General features: G+C 38.2%; 1 protein-coding gene across 6 annotated transcripts in view; it reads right to left on the reverse strand.

Moving 5' to 3' along the window:
• The window catches only part of PTPRM (protein tyrosine phosphatase receptor type M), a 1348209-nt gene that overhangs the window by 66392 nt on the left and 1256627 nt on the right, over positions 1–25190 (reverse strand). For all 6 annotated transcript variants that reach the window (XM_053714931.1, XM_053714930.1, XM_053714929.1 and 3 more), the window contains one exon: positions 13652–13749. In XM_053714931.1, the coding sequence (XP_053570906.1) occupies positions 13652–13749 (98 nt within the window). The remainder of the gene's footprint in view (positions 1–13651; positions 13750–25190) is intronic.

Genomic DNA, 25190 nt, shown 5'->3' on the forward strand with positions numbered 1-25190 from the left:
CTCTGCAGATAATAACCTGAACAATTATTGAAGGGAAAGTGTTATCATGTTCTCTCATGAGGATCTGAGTAGTTTGAAGCAGGGAAACATTAATAGCAAAGTGTAACAAGTTACAAAAGTTAAATACATGTCTAAAGATGTATATGTGTACATATGTATTTATATGTGTATATATGTATTTACACTTATATACACATATAAACACAAATACATATGTACACATATATAGACATACGTATACTAGTGCATAGGGGCCCTTAAGAAGATGAAAACATGTTAAAGCATATTTATGCAATATTCATTTTAATAAAGGTTTTAACTATGAATTTACTGTCAATATTTAACATTCATATGTTCTGCACATAGCAGAATATGTTCGTTGTATTTCTAAATAGATATTCCTATATATATCTTTATATATCTATACCTATATATAATCATCTATATATATATATATATATATATATATATATATATATATATATATACTGTATATACTGTATATACTGTATATATATATATATATATATATATATATTTCACCCAATAAAACCCATCAGATATATGTAGAAATATTTATTTATGAATAAATAGAACATATTCTGTTATTTGAAGAACAGTGGAACGTGAAATATTCATATTTTCATGTTGGGTTAGCGCAAATGAGAATATGGGATCAGGTTTGTGTGAGAGTGGGGTGTTAGGTTTTTTCCACTTTTTTTCTCCATTAACTTCGATGGGGGAATATGTAAATGCGCAAACAATATTCTAACTTTGGGTTTTTGCGATCGTCGGCCTCGGGCCAGAGCGAAAACTTACAACTTACTTTCAACTCGTAATATGAGCGCAACCTGACAAGCACAAAAAGCTTACTTCTAGCAGAATTAACGCTTGAGCTGAATTCTTAATTTGTACTCCACTTGTAATCTGGCCCTTAGTGAGCTGCACTATTATACATGCAGTGTGTGAAGTTAAGTTTGTAAAGTCAGTAAACGCACCCATACCATACCCCCTTAAAAAGCCTCCTTGAAATGACTTGGATAAAGGTGGAATCCTTAATATCAACTATCATCTTCTGGCAGGCTGTTTTTTTCTTATATTTGGCATTCTGCAACTAAATAATTATGCTCCGAAGGGTAAAATTACACCATCAAAGTGGAGGAAAAAGAATAACTGTAATATATGGCGCAATAGCTTGCATTATGGTGTTAAGCCCTATCATTTTTTTATTGTTTTAACTGTTTTAGATTAAGACTCCATATTATCAACCTTTAATAAAAATGTGACTTGTCCACATTGGGTTACAAAGCTATACAGAAACATACATCCTGACTCAGACCTAGAAGAAGGAATAATGTAGATTGCAACATAGTATTTAGATACTACAGAACAAATTGTCACTGGGTGAATTTGCTGAGTGCTCCTGCTTCTTTATTTGCACATAGATGGTATTTTATATGCACTTTTGTTGTATTGAACTCTTATACATATAAATAAACATAACAGGAAGCAGCTGCGGGAGAAACAGGGACACCGAAGAGCTAGAACAAAGATGTCTAGAGGTAACGCCTGCCAACTGTTGACTTAAATTTTGGCAGTAAATAAAAACCATGGCTAAAACAAGTGAACATCTTTTTTTCCTGTTTTTTTTTTTGTTTGTTTGTTCTTTAGGATCAGATATGGAGAAATTTCCAGCACAAGTTACCAGTATTGGAAGTAGACTAAAATATCATCTCTGAGCTTTAGGAACTGCCATTTTGTTAGCACAATTTCCATTTTTTGTTGTCTTAGAGCAGTACAGGAATATAACCCTTGAATAACCTCTTCAGTTTCTTTTTTTAATCTTTTATCTCTTTCGGTAGATATTTAGGGACAGATATAAGTGAGCGCTCCTGCACGGATCAAGCAAAGACTGTATAAACTGGAGAGGGCTATGAAGCAGACAAGATGGTATTCAGCCTTTTCTGTTACTTGCTTTGGCTAAATAGTGGAAGCTGAAAAAAGCTACTACATTGGTCAATCAATCACTGTGTAGAAAATTTCAGGTCAGAGTTCAGAATGCCGCAGGATCCACTCTAGCTCAATTATCAGATTTAAAGGGACTTGATAATAAAAAAATATCTTTGATTCTTCTAAATAAAAAAAAAGAGTAATGCCGAATGCATTACTGAATGTTTACATTTCCACAAACATGATCAAATGAAATACTTTTCCATTTCATGAAAAGCATGTAAAATAAATAATAAAAGTAAAATATGATTATTTTTTAGTATGCATAATAAAACATTTTATGAAGGATTGATGTCAATTTAAAAGGAGCTACTATTTGCTCTGTTTACTTTTATTGGCAAGCAACTAAAAAGTGTTTACATAGTGGTTTAAATAGATCTCCAGTGTGGCATTTGCAGATTGCCCCTTGAAAGGTTTGGCTTCAAATTCATCCTGTTTTTATTTTTGTGGGTACAGCCCACAGCACGGAAATGTCTCACAGAGGACTAAATCTCATAGTGGCAGGGAAAACACAGCTACTTCCAGATTTCTTGAAATGACCCACAACACAAAAACAGTTACAAATTACGAAGGTTATCTAAAACACATTACAATTATTCCCTTCTCTTCTCTCTCTCTCTCTCTCTTTAAATAAATAAAAAGCATGTTGTATTTTGAAACTGTGTTGTTGAGATTAGACAAGTTTTTCCTATGGGCTTTGTGATTAAAGGGCAGCTAAACATTATGAAAGAATTGTACAATGATGCTGCTGACTAAAAGTAGAGTAAAGCTCAGCTATTGCTGCCAAAAGTGTTAGGTCAATCTGCTTAAACAAACTAAGGACAAATATTCTATGAGAAGAAATGGGTCAAATAATAACCCTGTGCTAGTAAACAAATGATTATGGACATTGAGACTACATGTATCCCTTTATGTACATTATTTTTACCATTTGTGCTGACCCTGTAACACTGACTTGTTATGCAATTATCATAAGCATCGTTACAAATAATGCAGATTGCTAAACATGTGATTAATGCTGAGATTCATTTAAAGTTCTTGGAAGAAAACAGAACAATGTGTCCCTGATGCTCTCCGTCCTTTGGCTTCTGCCAGCTTGCTTCAGACACTTCCAAGACAACAAAACAACATTTATGCTTGTTAAGCACAAACAAGGTCTTGTTTTTATCCCCATGCTTTTACAAATTGTTTAGAGCTACTGTAAAAAGTATTTTATACAGTCTTTAGATATGTTATGCCTCTTTGGAATCACGATAGAAGGTCCAGTAAATACAGGAATCTACAACTCTATCTGCTAATGTTTTCTACCGATATTGGTGTGAGCAGGTATTTTGTAATTACCATATATAAGTATGTAGCTCTATCATACAAAACTAGCAATGTGTCTAGAAACATTATGAAGTAAACAAGCTGCATATAAATACATGTAACAGTTTTCATTTCTCTTTACCAGCAGAATCAATCAGAATAATAATGTGCATTTTTATATAACACTATTAACTATATATAAACTCCTGCAAGAAACCTAGAACAATTTTTGGGGTTATTTCCAAAGTTGCTGAACTGGAACTTCCAAATTCCCTGTTACAATTAACCTTAAATGTAACCCATAACTGTCATTGCTAGACATGATCTGACCCCAAAATTAAATTATCTTTAGTTGCTGCCCAGTCCCCAACAGCAAATTTCTTTCACCAATGTAATTACTTCCACCTGACCTAGCGCCAACTATCTATCTAACTTCTCCCCAACTAGAATCAGTCCTACTTGACTTGCCCCTAACTGTAGTAAACTACCTGACCTAGCCCCCAACTATAACTATCCCTAACTAACTTGTTCCCAACTACAATCATTCCTAAGTAACTTGCCCCCAACTGCAATAAACTCTACCTGACCTAGCCCCAACTATAACTATCACTAACTAACTTTTTTCCCAACCACAATTAGTCCTATCTGACGCCCCCAACTGCAATAAACTCTATCTGACCTAGCCCCTAACTATAACTATCACTAACTTGTTGCCAACCACAATTAGCCCTATGTGACTTGTCCCCAACTGCAATAAACTTTACCTGACCTAGCCCCCAACTATAACTATCCCTAACTAACTTGTCCCCAACCACGTGACTATCCTTTCTGCATAAAGGTGCAAGCTCTTATTGTTTAGCCATATTATCTGTTTGCTAGACCATTGAGATTGATAAATGTGGACTTTTCATCAGTGTTACTGCCCTGATGAGACCGAAACTAGACAACACTAAATTCAAGCTTACTCTGAAAGGGCCAATATAAAAAATGACATGCTCTTATTTGAAAGTGATTGTCATTTTAATTATTGACTCTACTTATAATGTGTTTAACACTTGCACGGACTGCAATCATTGCACCACAGAAACAGCTGTGACTGACTGAGCAGCTGTGTCACGAGTGGGATCAGGCAGGTCTTCACATGTGTATTTGACACCTTTGAATGAGTTAAAGGGACAGTTTACTCAAAAATGTTCTCCCCTTTACTTTGTTCCCAATGATCCACTTTACCTGCTGGAATGTATTAAATTGTTTACAAGTATTTCCATTGCCCTTATATTGGCATTTGAAATAGTTTATGTAGCCTGTGGTATCCACACCTATCCTTAAAGTTTTTGGCCTCAAGGCCAAGCTGTGTTAACACAGCCAGTTGAAGAAATTACACTCCCAGTGGGTTATAGAAGAGATAAGGTAATAACATGTCAATTTTATTACAAGACCAGAGACTCCTATTTTTGCATAATCTTTCTTTACTACTCAATGCAGCCTTTTAAAGAACAATAACATTAATAAGATAAATATAACATAATATAAGAAGCTAACAGAAGCTTATTATAATGACAGAAAAAACAGCCAATCAGCACAGAGAATAGACTATAAACTGAGTACACAGCTGACAATCTTCCTCTTTCTTTTGCTGCTCGAATTCAGATAAGTTGTGCACAAATTAATTGATTTTTTTAGTTAATTTAGCTTAATATCTAGCTTAATTGTATATTTTATTCTATATAATAGTTCGTTATTAGTAGCCTTAGTTTTTCATTTTATTAAATAGTATGTATCATTTTCTGTTTTGTTTTCCGTTTTATATATTTTCTTATTTTTTCCCCCCTTTTACCAAAAAATGCTTCAATTACTCCGGAGGTCGATCCCAAAATTCTAAAATTTATCGGCACTCCAAGTTACAAATTAAAGAAGGGAGTAGACAGATCCTGGAAAATTTGTCAGGACAAACTTTTAGATTCTGTTGGCCCCCTGACTAAGTTGTTTGAACTGTCTGAACAAGGTGTAGCAGAAAATTGTCCTCTAGACCCTTACGTAGTCAGAGAATGGGTCCAAAGACTGCTTTGCTTTGTTGGAAATACCAACTGCGCCATGTCTGGCGAAAGGCAGAGCAACATTTTAAGGAAAATAGATCCAAAAATTTCAGATTTTTCCTCTAACAACATCGCATCCGATAACAATGGTCTTTTGTTTGGTGATTCATACTTAAAAGACCTTAGTCAATATGTATACACCTTCTCCAATTTAAACAAAGTAAAGACATCAGCAAAGAATTTTTTTTTATCCTAACCAGAGTTTCTCTGACAGGGCCGGGAGAGGCAGAGGCCGCTTTCCTGGCTGCCAATCCTATTTATCCAGGTCTCACTACTTTCCCCATCAATCCCAATACCAACACCAATTCCAGACACAATTTCAAAGAGGTTATACAGACCCATCTACCTCCTCTTTCTTCCCGACAAGAGGATGCCCCTGGACTCAAAGAGGTTTTAGGAGCAGAGCCAGAGCTAGACAAGCTCCAGGTAAATTTATTATTTCCTCCCCCTGTTTCTTTTTTCCCAGAAAAAATTGGTGGCAGACTAGCCCTGTTTGCCCAAAATTGGGCTGCAATTACTTCAGATCCTTGGGTCTTACAGGCAGTCTCAGGTATTCTCATAGCATTCATATCTCCTCCAATTCAAATCAGTCTCCCTCATCCCATTCATTTTTCTCAAGAAGACACTCTTTTGGTCGAGAGAGAAATCTCAACTCTCTTCTCCAAAAAAGCAATTCTTCCTGTTTTTCAACCCCAAGATTTTTACCTAAGCAACTTATTTTTAGTAAAAAAGAAAAACAACCAGTTCAGGCCTGTCATAAATCTAAAGTCATTAAATGCTTATGTGGTATACCATCATTTCAAAATGGAGGGAATACATTTATTAAGAGAATGTTTAAGAGAAAATGATTGGTTGGTTCGTCTAGACCTTACAGATGCCTATCTAACCGTTCCAATTGCTCAAGAACATTGGACATTTTTGACATTCCGTTGGGAAGACCAACTTTGGAATTTCACTTGTCTTCCTTTCGGTTTGTCTTCCGCCCCTTGGATTTTCACCAAGCTACTTAAACCTGTAGTGGCTTGGTTGAGACTTTGAGGTGTTCGTCTGATAATTTATTTAGACGACATTTTAATAATGGACCAAGACTTTCTCTCTCTTCAGAATCATCTAATTTCTACAATTTCCTTACTAGAATCTTTAGGCTTTATTGTGAACAAACAGAAGTCGGTTCTTTACCCTACAAAATCTTTAATTTTCTTAGGTTTTCAAATCAATACAGTGCTATCCATTTTGAGTCTTCCTCCAGACAAGGTGATGAACATCAAGAAAGAAATTTCCAGAACTCTATCCAAAGATTCAGTCCCCATCAGAACTATAGCCAGAATAGTAGGTTTACTATCATCCTCTATTCAGGCTGTTTTTCCCGCTCCTTTACATTATCGAGAACTTCAGAGACTCAAAATTCTTCATTTGAGAAAAGGATTTTCTTATTCTCATTTAATTCCTTTGTCTTCAGAAGCCAAAGAAGAACTTTCTTGGTGGCTTTCTCATTTGGAAGCCTGGAATGGGAGAGCCATTTTTGTTAGGACTCCCGATTTTGTTATAGAATCCGACGCCAGTCTTTCAGGCTGGGGTGTGCGTTGTGGTCCTTCCATCACAGGTGGCAAATGGACATTGGAGGAGAAATGTTTCCATATCAATTGTTTGGAATTATTGGCTGGCTCGTTTGCAGTTTTGCCAAATTTTCTTCTCCAGTTTCTATTCTCCTGCGCATGGACAATATTTCAGCGGTGCAGTATCTCAATCGTTTGGGAGGCACCAAATTGAGGAACTTGTCCAACATAACCAAAGAGTTTATTCATCTTTGTTTAGACAGGAATATTTCTATCAAGGCGGAATATATTCCAGGACAATCTAACTCAGCTGCAGACTGGGGATCTCGTCATTTGACAGATTCCAGCGATTGGAGATTGGAGAGGAACATTTTTCTCTCCCTTCAATCTCTCAGAGGTCCCTTTTGTTTGGACCTTTTTGCATCCAGGACCAATTTCCAGATTTGCCCATACTTCAGTTGGCGCCCGGATCCGGAGGCAGCGGCCATAGATGCTTTTCTTCATCCATGGCCTCCTCAGAAAGCTTATGCTTTCCCTCCATTTTCTATGATCCCGAGAACAATTTCAATGATTTGCAGGGATCTTCTATGTCTAACAATAGTGACCCCCTTTTGGCCAACCCAATCATGGTACCCCTCTCTTCTGGAGATGTCCATCAATCTCCCAATTCTTTTTCCTCCACTTCCACACCTGCTAGTCAACCCAGAGGGTGATTATCACAGTCTAATTCTCCAAGGCTCTCTTCTCCTGATAGCATGGACAATATCAGGGGACCCTGGTCCCTCCGAGGCCTTTCGGAGGGATCTAGGTCCCTCATTCAGGATTCCTGGGCCCCAGGTACCTGCAGATGTTATTTTGCCATATGGTCAAAGTGGTCTGGCTGGTGCCTGCGTAGAGACTTGGATCCCGTTTCTTCTGATTTAACAGAAATTATTAATTACCTGTCTCATCTTTTTGATTCAGGTCTGGCTTACAGAACCATTAATGTTCATCGGTCAGCTATTTCAGCTAGACACAATTTAATCAATAATCTCCCCGTCGGCAAACATCCTTTGATCTGTAGTTTTCTCAAAGCCATTAGATTAAAACGTCCCCCAGTTCCCAAACACAATTTTTTCTGGGATGTAGATTTAATTTTATCCCTTTTTAAATCTTGGCCTGATAATAGTTTGCTATCCCTAAAACAACTTTCCGCTAAACTTGCTACTCTCCTTTGTTTAATTTCTTTCAGAAGAGTATCGGATGTGAAAGCTTTAGATTGGAACTCTAAACGTTTCTTTCCTGAAGGAGTTACCTTTTTTCTTTCTCACAGAACTAAAACCCTGTCTACCTCTATTTTCTATCCTTAACTTCCTTCCGAACCTTCACTTTGTGTGGTTGAATGCTTAAAGTCTTATGAATCTAGAACCCTAATTTTTAGAAAAACTAATTTTAATCATCTTCTAATTTCCTTTGTTCCCCCTCATGCTCCTATCACTTCTACTTCTATTGCTAGGTGGGTTAAATGGGTCATGAAAGAGGCTGGTATTAACATTTCTTTCACAGCTCATTCCGTTAGAGATTCTGCTGCTTCAAAAGCCTTTTTAAAAGTGGCCCCTCTTCAATAAATGCGGCAGATTGGTCTTCTGATTCCATTTTTAAGCAATTTTATTTCAGACCCATTCAACATGCCTCTCTTAATTTATTTTCCTAATATGCTTTAAACTTGCAAAAATAGGAGTCTCTGGTCTTGTAATAAAATTCCGATTATCCTAATATTTTGAAGGTATAATCTAGATTTTATTAAAGACACAGAGACGAGTATTTTCCCTCCTCAAAAAATAATGTGTTTTTTCCCACCCTGGTTTTTTATTATTGTATATTATTAATATTTTTTGTCTTTAACAGTGTCCATATAATTCCAATCCATTTTCATCTTCTGGATTCCTCCCTTCAACTCAGAGGTTTCATCATTCATCCACTGAATCCTGGACATCTAGTCTGACTTCGATCAATCTCAACATCTCCTGGAGTTCCTTCTATCAGTTCTACAGAAAGTTGGCATTTGTTATCCTTTGTTGTTTCGGACTCTTTGGACTTATCATGATGCTTAATATTTTGTTCCTTTTGAGCATCAACTAGAAATAGGAAGATTGTCAGCTGTGTACTCAGTTTATAGTCTATTCTCTGTGCTGATTGGCTGTTTTTCTGTCATTATAATAAGCTTCTGTTAGCTTCTTATATTATGTTATATTTATCTTATTACTGTTATTGTTCTTTAAAAGGCTGCATTGAGTAGTAAAGAAAGATTATGCAAAAATACTCGTCTCTGTGTCTTTAATAAAATCTAGATTATACCTTCAAAATATTAGGATAATCTGAATTTTCCATTGTTCTCTCCAAGTATTGGTGATTGGTTTATGGACAGAAATATAAATAAAGATAAAGCAGGTATATTTACACAATGTGATAAAGTAATGAGATCTGATTAAACCTACAAGTTCAACCCATTTTATTAGGTTGTGGCTTCAAAAACACAAAATCAGCTAATTCATATACACAAATAAGCCTTAAAAAAAGCAAATCTCATACATTTTATACTCTGCAGCTGGTAAAAAAAGTAATTGGAAACACATTAAGGAAAAACAATTTTATAGTATACTGTCCCTTTAAACACAATTTTTTTTATAAAGCAAGGAGTCAATGTTCCCAGAAAGGGAGCCTGTCCACTCATATTTGCAGGAAGTGAGGTTGCATCCAATTTTGCAATTTAATACTGCACACGCAATGCTTGTGAAGCCCACCCTTACTCTCTCACAGCCAATTGTAACTCATCCTGGATGGATTAGCCCAGGAAGTCCACCACCTCTAAGGTGGAGATAACATGCAGTTGCAGGCTCGCATGAGTAAGCCTTTACCAAAATGGCTCAGAAGCTGAGCCTGTAGCTTCGTGAATGGAGTTAGGGTCAGTAATTCATTAGCGCTTGCATGATTTTACATTACAACATCCATTTAAATACTTTATACTGTAGATGATACAGAGATTGAATGGAAAGCAGCAATGGACTAAATCTAAATAGCAAATGAATGAAAATGACTAAGATCAACATTAAGTTAGTTATTTTACTCATAATATTTTAATGTGTTTATTTCCTCAGAGCTTTTGACTCTTGTAAGAATGAAATAATTTTATCCTTGGTTATCAGGGCTGTGCAGGATGGCTTAATATTTGTAAATGCCTGAAAGGCTTCATTTACATTTTTTTTTAAATAAACTGTTACAGTTTAATGAGTTTTTTTTTTGTTTGTTTGGTTTTTTTTTACAAACTGACTTAAGATATTTAGAAATCATTAGCTTAAATTGCTGGTGCAAAAGTCTCCTATGGGAGCTATGCAGATTATGATGCAGGTTTCCTGGCAGACATATTAATGGAACAAACAAAAAAAGAGACACTTAAAATGTCACAAATGAAACAAAACTGATTAAACCACACATGATTGTTTTAGGCCAATAAATATTCAATAGCATGTTTGTAGTCTGGGAAATAGTGCTGTGTTATCTAAAACCCAGGTGTAGGGCTCCTGGTTGGTGCCAAAAATGATTACCAGAGTCCATTGCTGGAGCACACAGGGATTTTACAACTTGATTGACAGATTCATATAATGGCAGGTAGTGATATCAGCAGCCAGAGGATCATTCAAGCATGTAGACATTTGTAATAGGTATCTGATTGGTGGAAAGCCATTTGGTAATATATAAATATAAAAATAAGCCATATTGTCCTGCCAAATTGGCTAGAAACAGAAAGGTTTTCAAATCAATTTAAAAATAATTTAAAGCTATTGTGCATCTTTTAGTTCACATTTAAACACACAGTTATTGTTTGAAAAGATAGCATAGTATGTTTAACAAATACAAACTTTTTGAATATTGTGGCCTAGATAATATGTTGGTTATTATCTTGTAGAGCAGCCTTGTTTGTGTAGTGTTTAAACAGTGTGTTTTGACAGACGGTGGGAGGAACTGTGCACTGGTTTTGCAAAGTACGTTAATAAATGTAACCAACCCCAAAACTGCATTCTTTATTGAATAGGCTCTATATAACAACCAGTGGTAGCTCTAGATGGTGGTTGATGAATCTATGTCACAAGCGCCCAAGGTAATAATAAAAATACATTTGCTGGTGTGCTGGGCTACCATCATACTGCTTGGATTCTATTGGCTGTTATTGTAGTGCTTCATAAATAATTTTTGTGAATCCATCATATATATGCAGGATGATTAAAGGGACATGAAACACAACATTTTTATTTCTTGATTCAGATAGAGCATACAATTTTAAACAACTTTCCAATTTACTTTTATTGACAAAAGTGCTTCATTCTCTTGATATTCGTAGTTGAAAAAGCAACAATGTACTACTGGGAGCTAGATGAACACATCAGGTGAGCCAATGAGAAGAGGCACATATGTGCAGCCACCAATCATCAGTTAGTTCCTAGTAGTGCACTGCTGCTCATACCTACCTAGGTATTCTTTTCAACAAAGCATAGCAGGAGAACAAAGCAAATTAGATGACAGAAGTTGGGAAGTTGTTTTCTATCTGAATCATGACATTTTAATTTTGAGTTTACTGTCCCTTTAACTGGCAGCACATGGGCCACTAATCTGTGCAGCTCTGGAAAAAAAGCAGGACAAGTGCCATACTTTTTTAACCTAATAATAAGGTGTTCTCTGGGAACGTTTGATGGGTGAGCAAACATTGTGGCCATAAATCAAAAGAGACCCTTGGAGGGGAGAATAGTAGATATAAGGTTCAATTTATCAAAGGTTTTTGCCTGCCTTCGCCTACCTACGACTGCAGGTTCTCACAAGAGAACCTGCAGTCTGTATTTATCAAGCAGCGGTCATCAGACCGCTGCTTCCCTAACTCTTCTCCACCTCTTAGGTGGAGAATTTCAATCTCTATTCCGACTGGAGAGATAGACAGCTCCTGCCCGCGCATGATCGGCTGTGCACGGACAGGGGGGCGGTGTTGCACAAGAGCGCCCTTGTCAGCCGTAGCTTGATAAATCGAGCCCATAGTGTAAACTAAATCTGGCCCTGTGCCATTGGACATTAGTAGGAAATATTGTTTTTGTGTGTGTTTAACAGCTATACATTCATAATTAAAAGGACACTAAAGTCAAAATTATTTTTTATAAATCAGAGCATGCAGTTAAAAAAAAACTTTCCAATTTACTTCTATTAACAAATTATGCTCAGTCTTTTTATATGAACATTTTTTTAGGCATCAGCTACTACTGATAATGTTCAAGAGTTCACAGTGTATTGTGTTATGTGATTAGCTGATGGCTGTCACATGAGGCGAGGGGCTGGAAAATGGAAAGAAATTTTTAAATATCTACTACTCATTTCAAATTCAGAAGAAGTGTTATTGTATTGTCTTTTTATAATGCTCTTATTATAATGCCATACTGTATTTAATGGTCCTTGAATATTGATCTGCACCCCAAGCTTTAGGAAGTTGGCCATTACTGCTATAGATCAACAACTAAGAAACATTAAGTAATTCTTGTTTTGTGTAAAAATTGTGATTTTTCCCACACTCCTTAGAGATAAACTAAAATCTGCAATCTTGGTTTTCAAAATGCTGAAAGTTGTCTAAACCAGCTATGTGATTTGCAGCAAATCCAAAACCTGCAGCAAAAAGTAGACAAATTATTAGAGCGCTCATTGTATATAAAAAGTCATAGGTAGGTCATAGGGAGGTAAGGTTAGAACTACTCCTTACCATTAGGGACAATTAGGTCACTTTATTAGGCGACATAAATATAAACTAAACATTTGTTCCCCTAAATTTCAATATTAAACAATAATATCATAACACACTTTTTCACTAGTATTAGTGATATTGTTATGGTTCCTGTGTATTCAGTACTGCGCACAGCAGCAAATCCTCCAAAGATAAATTCACGTACACATTGTTTTCAATATAAGCAGTGGATGCTTGGTTATAAATGTAGCATCAATGAATGATGTCACATATGGGGGCATATTTATCAAGCTCCAGAAGTTATGACTGCTGCTCCATAACTTGTCCGCCTGTTCTGAGGCCGCAGACAGAAATCAACCCAATGGAATACTATCGGGTTGATTGACACCCCCTGCTAGCGGCGAATCTGCAGGGGGCGGCATGCTGGTGCAAAGATAAATGCTGACAGCGTATGCTGTCGGCATTTATTGATGTGCAGCGGATATGATATGCTACTTCGTATCATGTCTGCTCGCACATTGATAAATATGCCCCATGATGTCATCAGTGTATATATGGCAGACACGTGCACATGTATGTGGTCTACAGTCGTCGTATTGGTAATGAGTTATGTCTGTATGCTGAAAGTTATCATTCTATCAGTGATAATGTTTATCAGAAGCATTTGTGCAACACCAATTATCAGTATACTGCAAACTCTGTGCATTTAAAAAACTACCCATATGCCTGTTCTCTACGTCTCAAAATCTTTTATTTATTTTAACCTAAAAGAATAAAAAAAGAGCCAGTCTAAAGTTTGCTCTATACTTTTTCTCATTTATTAATCCAGGTCTCCATTTATTTGTTGGAAGAAAAAAAGGGATTTTAGCAAAATATAAAATGATTGGCATATCTGAGTATTATGTATAAAAATGAGTACTACTTACCCTACCAACTTCTACCAGGTTGGTCACCATGATTATACTGGCAGTGTTTTCATGCCACACCATTCTCCAGAAGTCGTATACTGTTTCTTGCATTGGGCCTGTTCAAATAAATGAATAAAACAAATTATAAGCAACAAAGTCAACAGTCATTAACCAATAGTACAAACAGACATAAATCCAAGTATTACATACCACAATATTGATATACTTATATAAGAATTATTCAAAGAACCCCCCCAAAAAAATACAGGTAGGACATATAGGGCCGCATTTACAGGGAGTGCAGAATTATTAGGCAAATTAGTATTTTGACCACATCATCCTCTTTATGCATGTTGTCTTACTCCAAGCTGTATAGGCTCGAAAGCCTACTACCAATTAAGCATATTAGGTGATGTGCATCTCTGTAATGAGAAGGGGTGTGGTCTAATGACATCAACACCCTATATCAGGTGTGCATAATTATTAGGCAACTTCCTTTCCTTTGGCAAAATGGGTCAAAAGAAGGACTTGACAGGCTCAGAAAAGTAAAAAATAGTGAGATATCTTGCAGATGGATGCAAAGCTTCTGAAGCGTGATCATCGAACAATCAAGCGTTTCATTCAAAATAGTCAATAGGGTCGCAAGAAGCGTGTGGAAAAACCAAGGCGCAAAATAACTGCCCATGAACTGAGAAAAGTCAAGCGTGCAGCTGCCAAGATGCCACTTGCCACCAGTTTGGCCATATTTCAGAGCTGCAACATCACTGGAGTGCCCAAAAGCACAAGGTGTGCAATACTCAGAGACATGGCCAAGGTAAGAAAGGCTGAAAGACGACCACCACTGAACAAGACACACAAGTTGAAACGTCAAGACTGGGCCAAGAAATATCTCAAGACTGATTTTTCTAAGGTTTTATGGACTGATGAAATGAGAGTGAGTCTTGATGGGCCAGATGGATGGGCCCGTGGCTGGATTGGTAAAGGGCAGAGAGCTCCAGTCCGACTCAGACGCCAGCAAGGTGGAGGTGGAGCACTGGTTTGGGCTGGTATCATCAAAGATGAGCTTGTGGGGCCTTTTCGGGTTGAGGATGGAGTCAAGCTCAACTCCCATTCCTACTGCCAGTTTCTGGAAGACACCTTCTTCAAGCAGTGGTACAGGAATAAGTCTGCATCCTTCAAGAAAAACATGATTTTCATGCAGGACAATGCTCCATCACACGCGTCCAAGTACTCCACAGCGTGGCTGGCAAGAAAGGGTATAAAAGAAGAAAATCTAATGACATGGCCTCCTTGTTCACCTGATCTGAACCCCTTTGAGAACCTGTGGTCCATCATCAAATGTGAGATTTACAAGGAGGGAAAACAGTACACCTCTCTGAACAGTGTCTGGGAGGCTGTGGTTGCTGCTGCACGCAATGTTGATGGTGAACAGATCAAAACACTGACAGAATCCATGGATGGCAGGCTTTTGAGTGTCCTTGCAAAGAAAGGTGGCTATATTGGTCACTGATTTGTTTTTGTTTTGTTTTTGAATGTCAGAAATGTATATTTGTGAATGTTGAGATGTTATATTGGTTTCACTGGTAAAAATAAATAATTGAAATGGGTATATATTTGTTTTTTGTTAAGTTGCCTAATAATTATGCACAGTAATAGTCACCTGCACACACAGATATCCCCCTAAAATAGCTATAACTAAAAACAAACTAAAAACTACTTCCAAAACTATTTTTTGTGTTCATTGAGAACATGGTTGTTGTTCAATAATAAAATTAATCCTCAAAAATACAACTTGCCTAATAATTCTGCACTCCCTGTATGAAGCAGTGGATACTGCTTTGGAGGCCAATTGTTTCAGGCTCGCCTGAAATGGAAGTTAAGAAGCAGCGGTCTTAAGATCCGATTGGGATGATTGACAGCCCCTGAAAGCAGCCAATTGGCTGCCAGTGAGCAGTGGGAGGCATTGAGCAAGCATTTCACTAGAAATGCATGTTCAATGATAAATGCAGACAGCATATGCTGTCTGCATTTAGCGATGTTGAGCGGACATGATTCACATAGCGAATCATGTCTGCAAACATTTTATCCCATTATTTATAGTCTTTCTCCATAAAATGGATAAGGGCACTTTTGGACTTCATGGCTCTTAAACTTAAAGAAGGAAGGTAAGAAGTAACCAATGTAATAGGGCAGGCCCCTTTTAGAACTCAGAACTAGTACAGGCGTGCCTTGGAGATATTGCAATAAAGCGAGTCATACATATTTTTGGCTTCCCTGTGAATATAAAAGTTATTTTTACACTATACTGTAGTTTCTTAAGTGTGCAATAGCATTATGTCTAAAAAATGCTAACCATTATCTGAGCCTTTAGTAAATCGTAATCTTTTTGCTGGTGGTGTGTGTATATATATATATATATATATGTATATATATATATATATATATATATATATATATATGTATATATATATATATATATATATATATATATATATACATATACAGGTGACCCTTGGTTTACGCTGGTCCAATTTGCGCCGTTTCAGAATAACAACCTTTTTTTTCAGTCATGTGCACTAATTAAAATAGCAAGTAGGTGGAGCTGTCTGCTTGTTTTGCAGCAAAGTAATGCAGCTTAGCAGACTCAAATTGATCTGTGTACACAGAGCAGACCAGACCTATTAAGCAACAAGCGCTAGCAGCCACTTCCCTATTATCTTCCTGTCCAGCTGCTTGAGATGAGGGTGCCTACCTGCCTATTAATCACTGCAGATTTAAAAGCATATAATAGGTGCAGACCCAATATTATCTAACATGCTAACAATGCAGATAACTGTGTGCAGAAAAATGCAAGTAAAAAAACGTTTTTGCTCATTAAACTTAGTTTGATGATGATGCAGTCTGTTGTGTGATTATTTAATTAGGTGCTGTTAGCAAATGTTTTTGTTCATTAAACTTCGTTTGATGATGATACAATCTATATTATTATATTTAGCATTTAAAGTCTTCATTTCAAAGCTGTAAAAATAATGTATTAGGTGTTACTTATGACAATTTTAAGAGGGGCCTGGAACCAAACTCCGTCACTTCCCATTGACTTACATTATAAACTGGGTTTCCATTTACAACAGTTTCAATTTACAACCATTCCTCCTGGAACCTAACCCCGGCGTAAACTGAGGGCTACCTGTATATATATATATATATATATATATATATATATATATATATATATATATATATATATATATATATATATATATATATATATATATATGTGTGTGTGTGTGTGTGTGTGTATACATATGTGTTTACATGTGAATTTATGTGTTTATATGTGTATATATGTTGGAAAAATATGTTGCTCAACACGGAGTTGCAACAAACCTTCAATTTGTAAAAATGCAATGTCTGCAAAATGCAATAAAGTGAATCGCAATAAAACGAGGTATGCTTGTATATTCTAAAATGAATCTACTCAGGGTATAAATAAAAATAAGTGGGACATTATATAAGTTGATAAACAAAAGAGTGTATTATAGTGTAGCTGTTAAATCAGTTGTTGGCAGTCAAATCTTTAAATTAGCTAATGCAATAAAAAAAATATCATATTAGAAGAATATGTTCTATGTATACCTAAAGAGTACAATCTATTTTATAGTGACACAGTGGTGTTCTTTGATGTGTGACAACAACCAAACTAACAGATACCAAGTGGGTTAAATGCTCACAAAAGTTAAATTCGTTTTTTGATTTAGAAGTGATGTAGCAGCACTGAGTGGCTGTGGTCTTGAACCTAATAATTGGACTATTTTTTATTGGGCATCGGAGCACGGGTATATTAGTTTTGGAATTTCAGGGTGCTATGACCAATGACATCCATTGAATGCAAAAGTGAAACAACTATAAAATAATTTTCAGTTTGCCCACTTTTCCTGTAATTTAAATATGGAATCTGCTGACATTTACATTTGCCCCATAGAGGCTGGAGTGCATTCTGTGGATTTTAGAACTCTGATCCTACATTCTGCACTGTGAATGCTTGATATTTGCAGGAGAGCATTTATATCTGTCTCTAGCTGACCACAGAAAGTGAGATAAATACCAATTCTTTAGAAACAAATTTCTAATGATTATCAGCAGAAAAACACTAAACTACACATTAAACTACATGGGGATTTTTGTAGCTACAGTTGATAAGTGATCTACACCAAAATTATAGTCTGGAGGACTTTTACAGCATTTATTTTATTTGCTGATCTTTTGCAGCAGTGATTAATTGATTAAAATAATATTAACTTAAATGGTCTGACGGGTTTTGTTTCTCCTCCAATAGGAGAGGAGAACATCATTCAAGTAAACAAAGTGGTAGTTGTTCACTTACTACCTACGATCACAAGACTATAATTACAGGACACAGCACAGATTTAATCTAAAACTTTAGCATCATACAGCCAGGTAGTCTGAAATCTAAAGTAACCGGAAACTCTGATGGAGGTATATTCAAGCAACAACACATACAGCACCACATGATCGTGACTGACACATCTGACAGCCAATCGATAACCGTGTCATCAACCTATCACAGCTTAGAGGCAGGCACTAATACGACTAAGTCGGCCTTTCTTGCTGCCCTGCGTACCCCTCTGAGGAAGCGTATGTGAAACGTGACCGCGTCAGGGGATTTCTCTTTTTTAAGTAGCTCACCTGTTGTAAAAACTAGTTAAAATAGAGACAGTTCATATTATGCTAAGTACCTTTTACTAGAAAGTGTTACAGTAACCTTACTGGCATCATTGTAATACTGTGTCAAACTCTAGAATCCTCAAATAGCTTAAACAAGCCTAGATTAAAGCTATTACTGTAAATGTTCTATCTAAAATACGCTAAAGTGTTCTAATTAAGAATTACATTTTACTGAGCACTCTCATTTTCACTATACTAAGGAACTATGTTTCTTTTTTCGCAAAAGTGTTTAATTATTGCTCAGGACTCTCCAGCAGGGAGGGATACATTTACCTTATTGGCACCGCATTAATATTTTGGCATACATCCGGACCCTGATACAACCTAAACAAGCCTATAGTCAGGCTATTTAAATACAAGTTGGGCAAATAGTTCCATTGTTGTCCCATAACCCCCTGAGCATCAGCCAATTTGATATATCAAAGACTACATAGTTTTTGTGTCATTGTAGAAACTCACTTACATATCATATGAACATAACACAGGTGATGTGTTTTTAACATGTGTGTGTGAGCAGCAAGATACTGCCACTTTTTGCTGCCTTTTTACCCTGTTTAAAATAAAAGCTACATTTGAACTTATTATGATCTCTAATAAATAAATGAGTGTAAAGAAGCATTCCTTTTTTTGGACACACTCACCATTGTGTGGGATTTGTCCTTATTTGAATATTTACGGAAATGCTTAAGCACTCTACTACTTACATTGACCCATATAATAATTTTCTAACACTGACTTTTTTTTCGCCTTCCTTCTGTTCTAAAATGAACTTAAATGCCCCTTCAAGTATTAACCAGGAATGATTACAATGTTTATGAAGTATTCACTTGAAACAGGCAGCTTTATATATATGTAAAATTAAACTTCAACTTAAAAAAAAGTTCTTCACAAAAGTTTAGAATAAATATGTAATAAATATGTATTCCCTATGTTTATTTATAGTTATTCAGTCGCTTAGCTGTTTTGAAGAAATCTTTGATATAATTAGCATTGAGAAAACAAAGTGTTAGAATTGTAGATTTTACTCTGAAATGTAGTGAATTCTTAGAACTGGCTCTCTACAAAGGTGTTATCAGCTTAATCATATTGGAAATCATACATTTTAGAGTTAGATGTGTCACTGATACAGCAAACACAAGTCTATTTACTGCTTTACCAATATAAAAATAATAAATACCGTACTGCATATGAGTCTAAAAATAGGAAAATATCATTTAAATGGAGACATAAAACCTCCTAGTTGTGTTGTGCCCTCTCGAACAGCTAAGTGGTTAAAATAGTGAATATAATCCCACAATTTGTTTTTGCAAGTCTCGTTTTATTCTGGAGTGAATAGCGTTCTTGATTATAACAATGAAATAATATGCTATATAATAATTTGCCAAAAAATATGACTTTCAATTGGATACATAATAAATTATAGTATCTAATGGGTCTGATGTTAAAAGGATCGCGTGTCCACTGAAAAAGTAAATTTCTGCAAAGCTCTAGCCAGATGAAATGTTCTAAAAAAAAGTGTCCTTACTCTTGTCATACAGATGAAACACATTGTAGCTCCATAAGAAAGTATAGGGCTCGTTACCATTAAATATTCTGAGCACATTGCAAATGAATGTGTTTCTCAGTGGTGTAAAAGGGGCTTATTTTCAAAAGATGTTTACAAAATATATAGGACTTGATTCCAATTTCTTTCCATACTGTTTATAACTGACCATTTCAGTTATGGAAAAAATTTGAGATGGATATGACCAGATAGCAGGAAAATCACACATACAATGCATGAACAGCAATTATAATGGTGATCACAATCCTCTCCATGTATCAAATAATCTACATGCAAACTAATTTTATCAGTAAATTACATATATTTCTTAAAAATGTTTAAAACATTATAACATACCTGCAAGGTTTACTCATGGTTATACATGTTACACCATGGAATACCTATATTTTCATTATGTATGCAATGACAATTGTTAATAATAATAAAAAAATATAAACTTAATACTCAACATGTTTGAGCTGGGACATTATGAGTATATAGTGTGCATGTGTAGCTGGTTTGTTATATTTTTGCATTATACTATAAAATAGTTTATTTTAACTTTTTGTAAAAAAAAATATTTCTGCTGGGGTTTTTTGTTTGGTTTCTTTTTTTAGAAAAAAAGATTTCCAGTATGGGACATTAATATCATGCATATACTCTGTAAATCAAATTAAAAAAAATAGTTTTCTAACATTTAAAATATTGAGCCACTGCAATCATACCAAACTGTCCTCAGTGTACAGAACGGGATTATGTGCCATATTGCGGTGCATTGTACAGAGCAGGATTACGTGCAATATTGCAGTGCGCTGTACAGAACAGCTATACTTGCAATATCACATTTAATAATGTGCAACTACTATATAGAAAGTAACCAGGTTTTGTACAGTGAAAACTTAAAGTATGGTTCAATTGCAGCAATATTTACAATCGGCTAGATTACAAGTGTTGTGGTATGGCTTTTAATGCTGAAAAAATGGCCAGGAATGCATATTACGAGTCGTGTCGGTATAGGTTGTGCGGTCCGGCTAAAAAGCTTGCGTTACAGTCTATACCGACACGATCCATACCGCCATCTGAGACCAGTAGTTATGGATTTTGCGAAACAAAAATGTTTCACAAAATTCACAACTAAACTGTTACAAAGTACGCTAACACCCATAAACTACCTATTAACCCCTAAACCACCACACTCCTGCATCGCAAACACTATAATAAAGCTATTAACCCCTAATCCGCCGCTCCCCGACATCGCTGACACTATAAGAAACCTACAAAGAGAGAAGCGCTCTACCAGGAACGAACAACAGCTCAGTGGCTTGTTCTATGGCGATTTACCACCCGGAAGCAGCCTCTTTTAGACCAGTGTGCTTTTCACAGAAGAAAACTTTCCTGAAGTATATCAGTCTGATCCCGCCAAGTAAGGTCAGTCCAGCCCCGAAATACCAGGCAATTCTCCTCTGAACAAGGAACATGACAACCCCAGACGATCGTTTCGGCCTTCTATGGGCCTCGTCAGTGAGGTGCAGCCACATTCCTCTAAGCACACTGGGCAAGGAGTCCACGTCTGGTTTCCCCCATCACCCATAGGGAGACTTCCCCAGGGTCATAATAATTTGCATACAAAGAGAGAAGCGCTCTACCAGGAACGAACAACAGCTCAGTGGCTTGTTCTATGGCGATTTACCACCCGGAAGCAGCCTCTTTTAGACCAGTGTGCTTTTCACAGAAGAAAACTTTCCTGAAGTATATCAGTCTGATCCCGCCAAGTAAGGTCAGTCCAGCCCCGAAATACCAGGCAATTCTCCTCTGAACAAGGAACATGACAACCCCAGACGATCGTTTCGGCCTTCTATGGGCCTCGTCAGTGAGGTGCAGCCACATTCCTCTAAGCACACTGGGCAAGGAGTCCACGTCTGGTTTCCCCCATCACCCATAGGGAGACTTCCCCAGGGTCATAATAATTTGCATACAAAGAGAGAAGCGCTCTACCAGGAACGAACAACAGCTCAGTGGCTTGTTCTATGGCGATTTACCACCCGGAAGCAGCCTCTTTTAGACCAGTGTGCTTTTCACAGAAGAAAACTTTCCTGAAGTATATCAGTCTGATCCCGCCAAGTAAGGTCAGTCCAGCCCCGAAATACCAGGCAATTCTCCTCTGAACAAGGAACATGACAACCCCAGACGATCGTTTCGGCCTTCTATGGGCCTCGTCAGTGAGGTGCAGCCACATTCCTCTAAGCACACTGGGCAAGGAGTCCACGTCTGGTTTCCCCCATCACCCATAGGGAGACTTCCCCAGGGTCATAATAATTTGCATACAAAGAGAGAAGCGCTCTACCAGGAACGAACAACAGCTCAGTGGCTTGTTCTATGGCGATTTACCACCCGGAAGCAGCCTCTTTTAGACCAGTGTGCTTTTCACAGAAGAAAACTTTCCTGAAGTATATCAGTCTGATCCCGCCAAGTAAGGTCAGTCCAGCCCCGAAATACCAGGCAATTCTCCTCTGAACAAGGAACATGACAACCCCAGACGATCGTTTCGGCCTTCTATGGGCCTCGTCAGTGAGGTGCAGCCACATTCCTCTAAGCACACTGGGCAAGGAGTCCACGTCTGGTTTCCCCCATCACCCATAGGGAGACTTCCCCAGGGTCATAATAATTTGCATACAAAGAGAGAAGCGCTCTACCAGGAACGAACAACAGCTCAGTGGCTTGTTCTATGGCGATTTACCACCCGGAAGCAGCCTCTTTTAGACCAGTGTGCTTTTCACAGAAGAAAAATTTCCTGAAGTATATCAGTCTGATCCCGCCAAGTAAGGTCAGTCCAGCCCCGAAATACCAGGCAATTCTCCTCTGAACAAGGAACATGACAACCCCAGACGATCGTTTCGGCCTTCTATGGGCCTCGTCAGTGAGGTGCAGCCACATTCCTCTAAGCACACTGGGCAAGGAGTCCACGTCTGGTTTCCCCCATCACCCATAGGGAGACTTCCCCAGGGTCATAATAATTTGCATACAAAGAGAGAAGCGCTCTACCAGGAACGAACAACAGCTCAGTGGCTTGTTCTATGGCGATTTACCACCCGGAAGCAGCCTCTTTTAGACCAGTGTGCTTTTCACAGAAGAAAACTTTCCTGAAGTATATCAGTCTGATCCCGCCAAGTAAGGTCAGTCCAGCCCCGAAATACCAGGCAATTCTCCTCTGAACAAGGAACATGACAACCCCAGATGATCGTTTCGGCCTTCTATGGGCCTCGTCAGTGAGGTGCAGCCACATTCCTCTAAGCACACTGGGCAAGGAGTCCACGTCTGGTTTCCCCCATCACCCATAGGGAGACTTCCCCAGGGTCATAATAATTTGCATACAAAGAGAGAAGCGCTCTACCAGGAACGAACAACAGCTCAGTGGCTTGTTCTATGGCGATTTACCACCCGGAAGCAGCCTCTTTTAGACCAGTGTGCTTTTCACAGAAGAAAACTTTCCTGAAGTATATCAGTCTGATCCCGCCAAGTAAGGTCAGTCCAGCCCCGAAATACCAGGCAATTCTCCTCTGAACAAGGAACATGACAACCCCAGACGATCGTTTCGGCCTTCTATGGGCCTCGTCAGTGAGGTGCAGCCACATTCCTCTAAGCACACTGGGCAAGGAGTCCACGTCTGGTTTCCCCCATCACCCATAGGGAGACTTCCCCAGGGTCATAATAATTTGCATACAAAGAGAGAAGCGCTCTACCAGGAACGAACAACAGCTCAGTGGCTTGTTCTATGGCGATTTACCACCCGGAAGCAGCCTCTTTTAGACCAGTGTGCTTTTCACAGAAGAAAACTTATCTGAAGTATATCAGTCTGATCCCGCCAAGTAAGGTCAGTCCAGCCCCGAAATACCAGGCAATTCTCCTCTGAACAAGGAACATGACAACCCCAGACGATCGTTTCGGCCTTCTATGGGCCTCGTCAGTGAGGTGCAGCCACATTCCTCTAAGCACACTGGGCAAGGAGTCCACGTCTGGTTTCCCCCATCACCCATAGGGAGACTTCCCCAGGGTCATAATAATTTGCATACAAAGAGAGAAGCGCTCTACCAGGAACGAACAACAGCTCAGTGGCTTGTTCTATGGCGATTTACCACCCGGAAGCAGCCTCTTTTAGACCAGTGTGCTTTTCACAGAAGAAAACTTTCCTGAAGTATATCAGTCTGATCCCGCCAAGTAAGGTCAGTCCAGCCCCGAAATACCAGGCAATTCTCCTCTGAACAAGGAACATGACAACCCCAGACGATCGTTTCGGCCTTCTATGGGCCTCGTCAGTGAGGTGCAGCCACATTCCTCTAAGCACACTGGGCAAGGAGTCCACGTCTGGTTTCCCCCATCACCCATAGGGAGACTTCCCCAGGGTCATAATAATTTGCATACAAAGAGAGAAGCGCTCTACCAGGAATGAACAACAGCTCAGTGGCTTGTTCTATGGCGATTTACCACCCGGAAGCAGCCTCTTTTAGACCAGTGTGCTTTTCACAGAAGAAAACTTTCCTGAAGTATATCAGTCTGATCCCGCCAAGTAAGGTCAGTCCAGCCCCGAAATACCAGGCAATTCTCCTCTGAACAAGGAACATGACAACCCCAGACGATCGTTTCAGCCTTCTATGGGCCTCGTCAGTGAGGTGCAGCCACATTCCTCTAAGCACACTGGGCAAGGAGTCCACGTCTGGTTTCCCCCATCACCCATAGGGAGACTTCCCCAGGGTCATAATAATTTGCATACAAAGAGAGAAGCGCTCTACCAGGAACGAACAACAGCTCAGTGGCTTGTTCTATGGCGATTTACCACCCGGAAGCAGCCTCTTTTAGACCAGTGTGCTTTTCACAGAAGAAAACTTTCCTGAAGTATATCAGTCTGATCCCGCCAAGTAAGGTCAGTCCAGCCCCGAAATACCAGGCAATTCTCCTCTGAACAAGGAACATGACAACCCCAGACGATCGTTTCGGCCTTCTATGGGCCTCGTCAGTGAGGTGCAGCCACATTCCTCTAAGCACACTGGGCAAGGAGTCCACGTCTGGTTTCCCCCATCCAGGGGCTTCCAGGGTCATAAAAAGCATACAACAAGAAGCGTTCTCCCAGAAGGCCGCTTCCTCTCTTTTTATATGCAAATTTACCACCCGGAAGCTCCCTCGTGTGACCGGGTCCAAGAAAGTACCCTTGCTCAGTGTCGAATCCCCCATGTTAGTCCCACCCGCCCCGAAACATCCTGAACAAAGAGCTGC

The sequence above is a fragment of the Bombina bombina genome, chromosome 5, assembly GCF_027579735.1.
Source record: "Bombina bombina isolate aBomBom1 chromosome 5, aBomBom1.pri, whole genome shotgun sequence".
Taxonomy (NCBI): domain Eukaryota; kingdom Metazoa; phylum Chordata; class Amphibia; order Anura; family Bombinatoridae; genus Bombina; species Bombina bombina.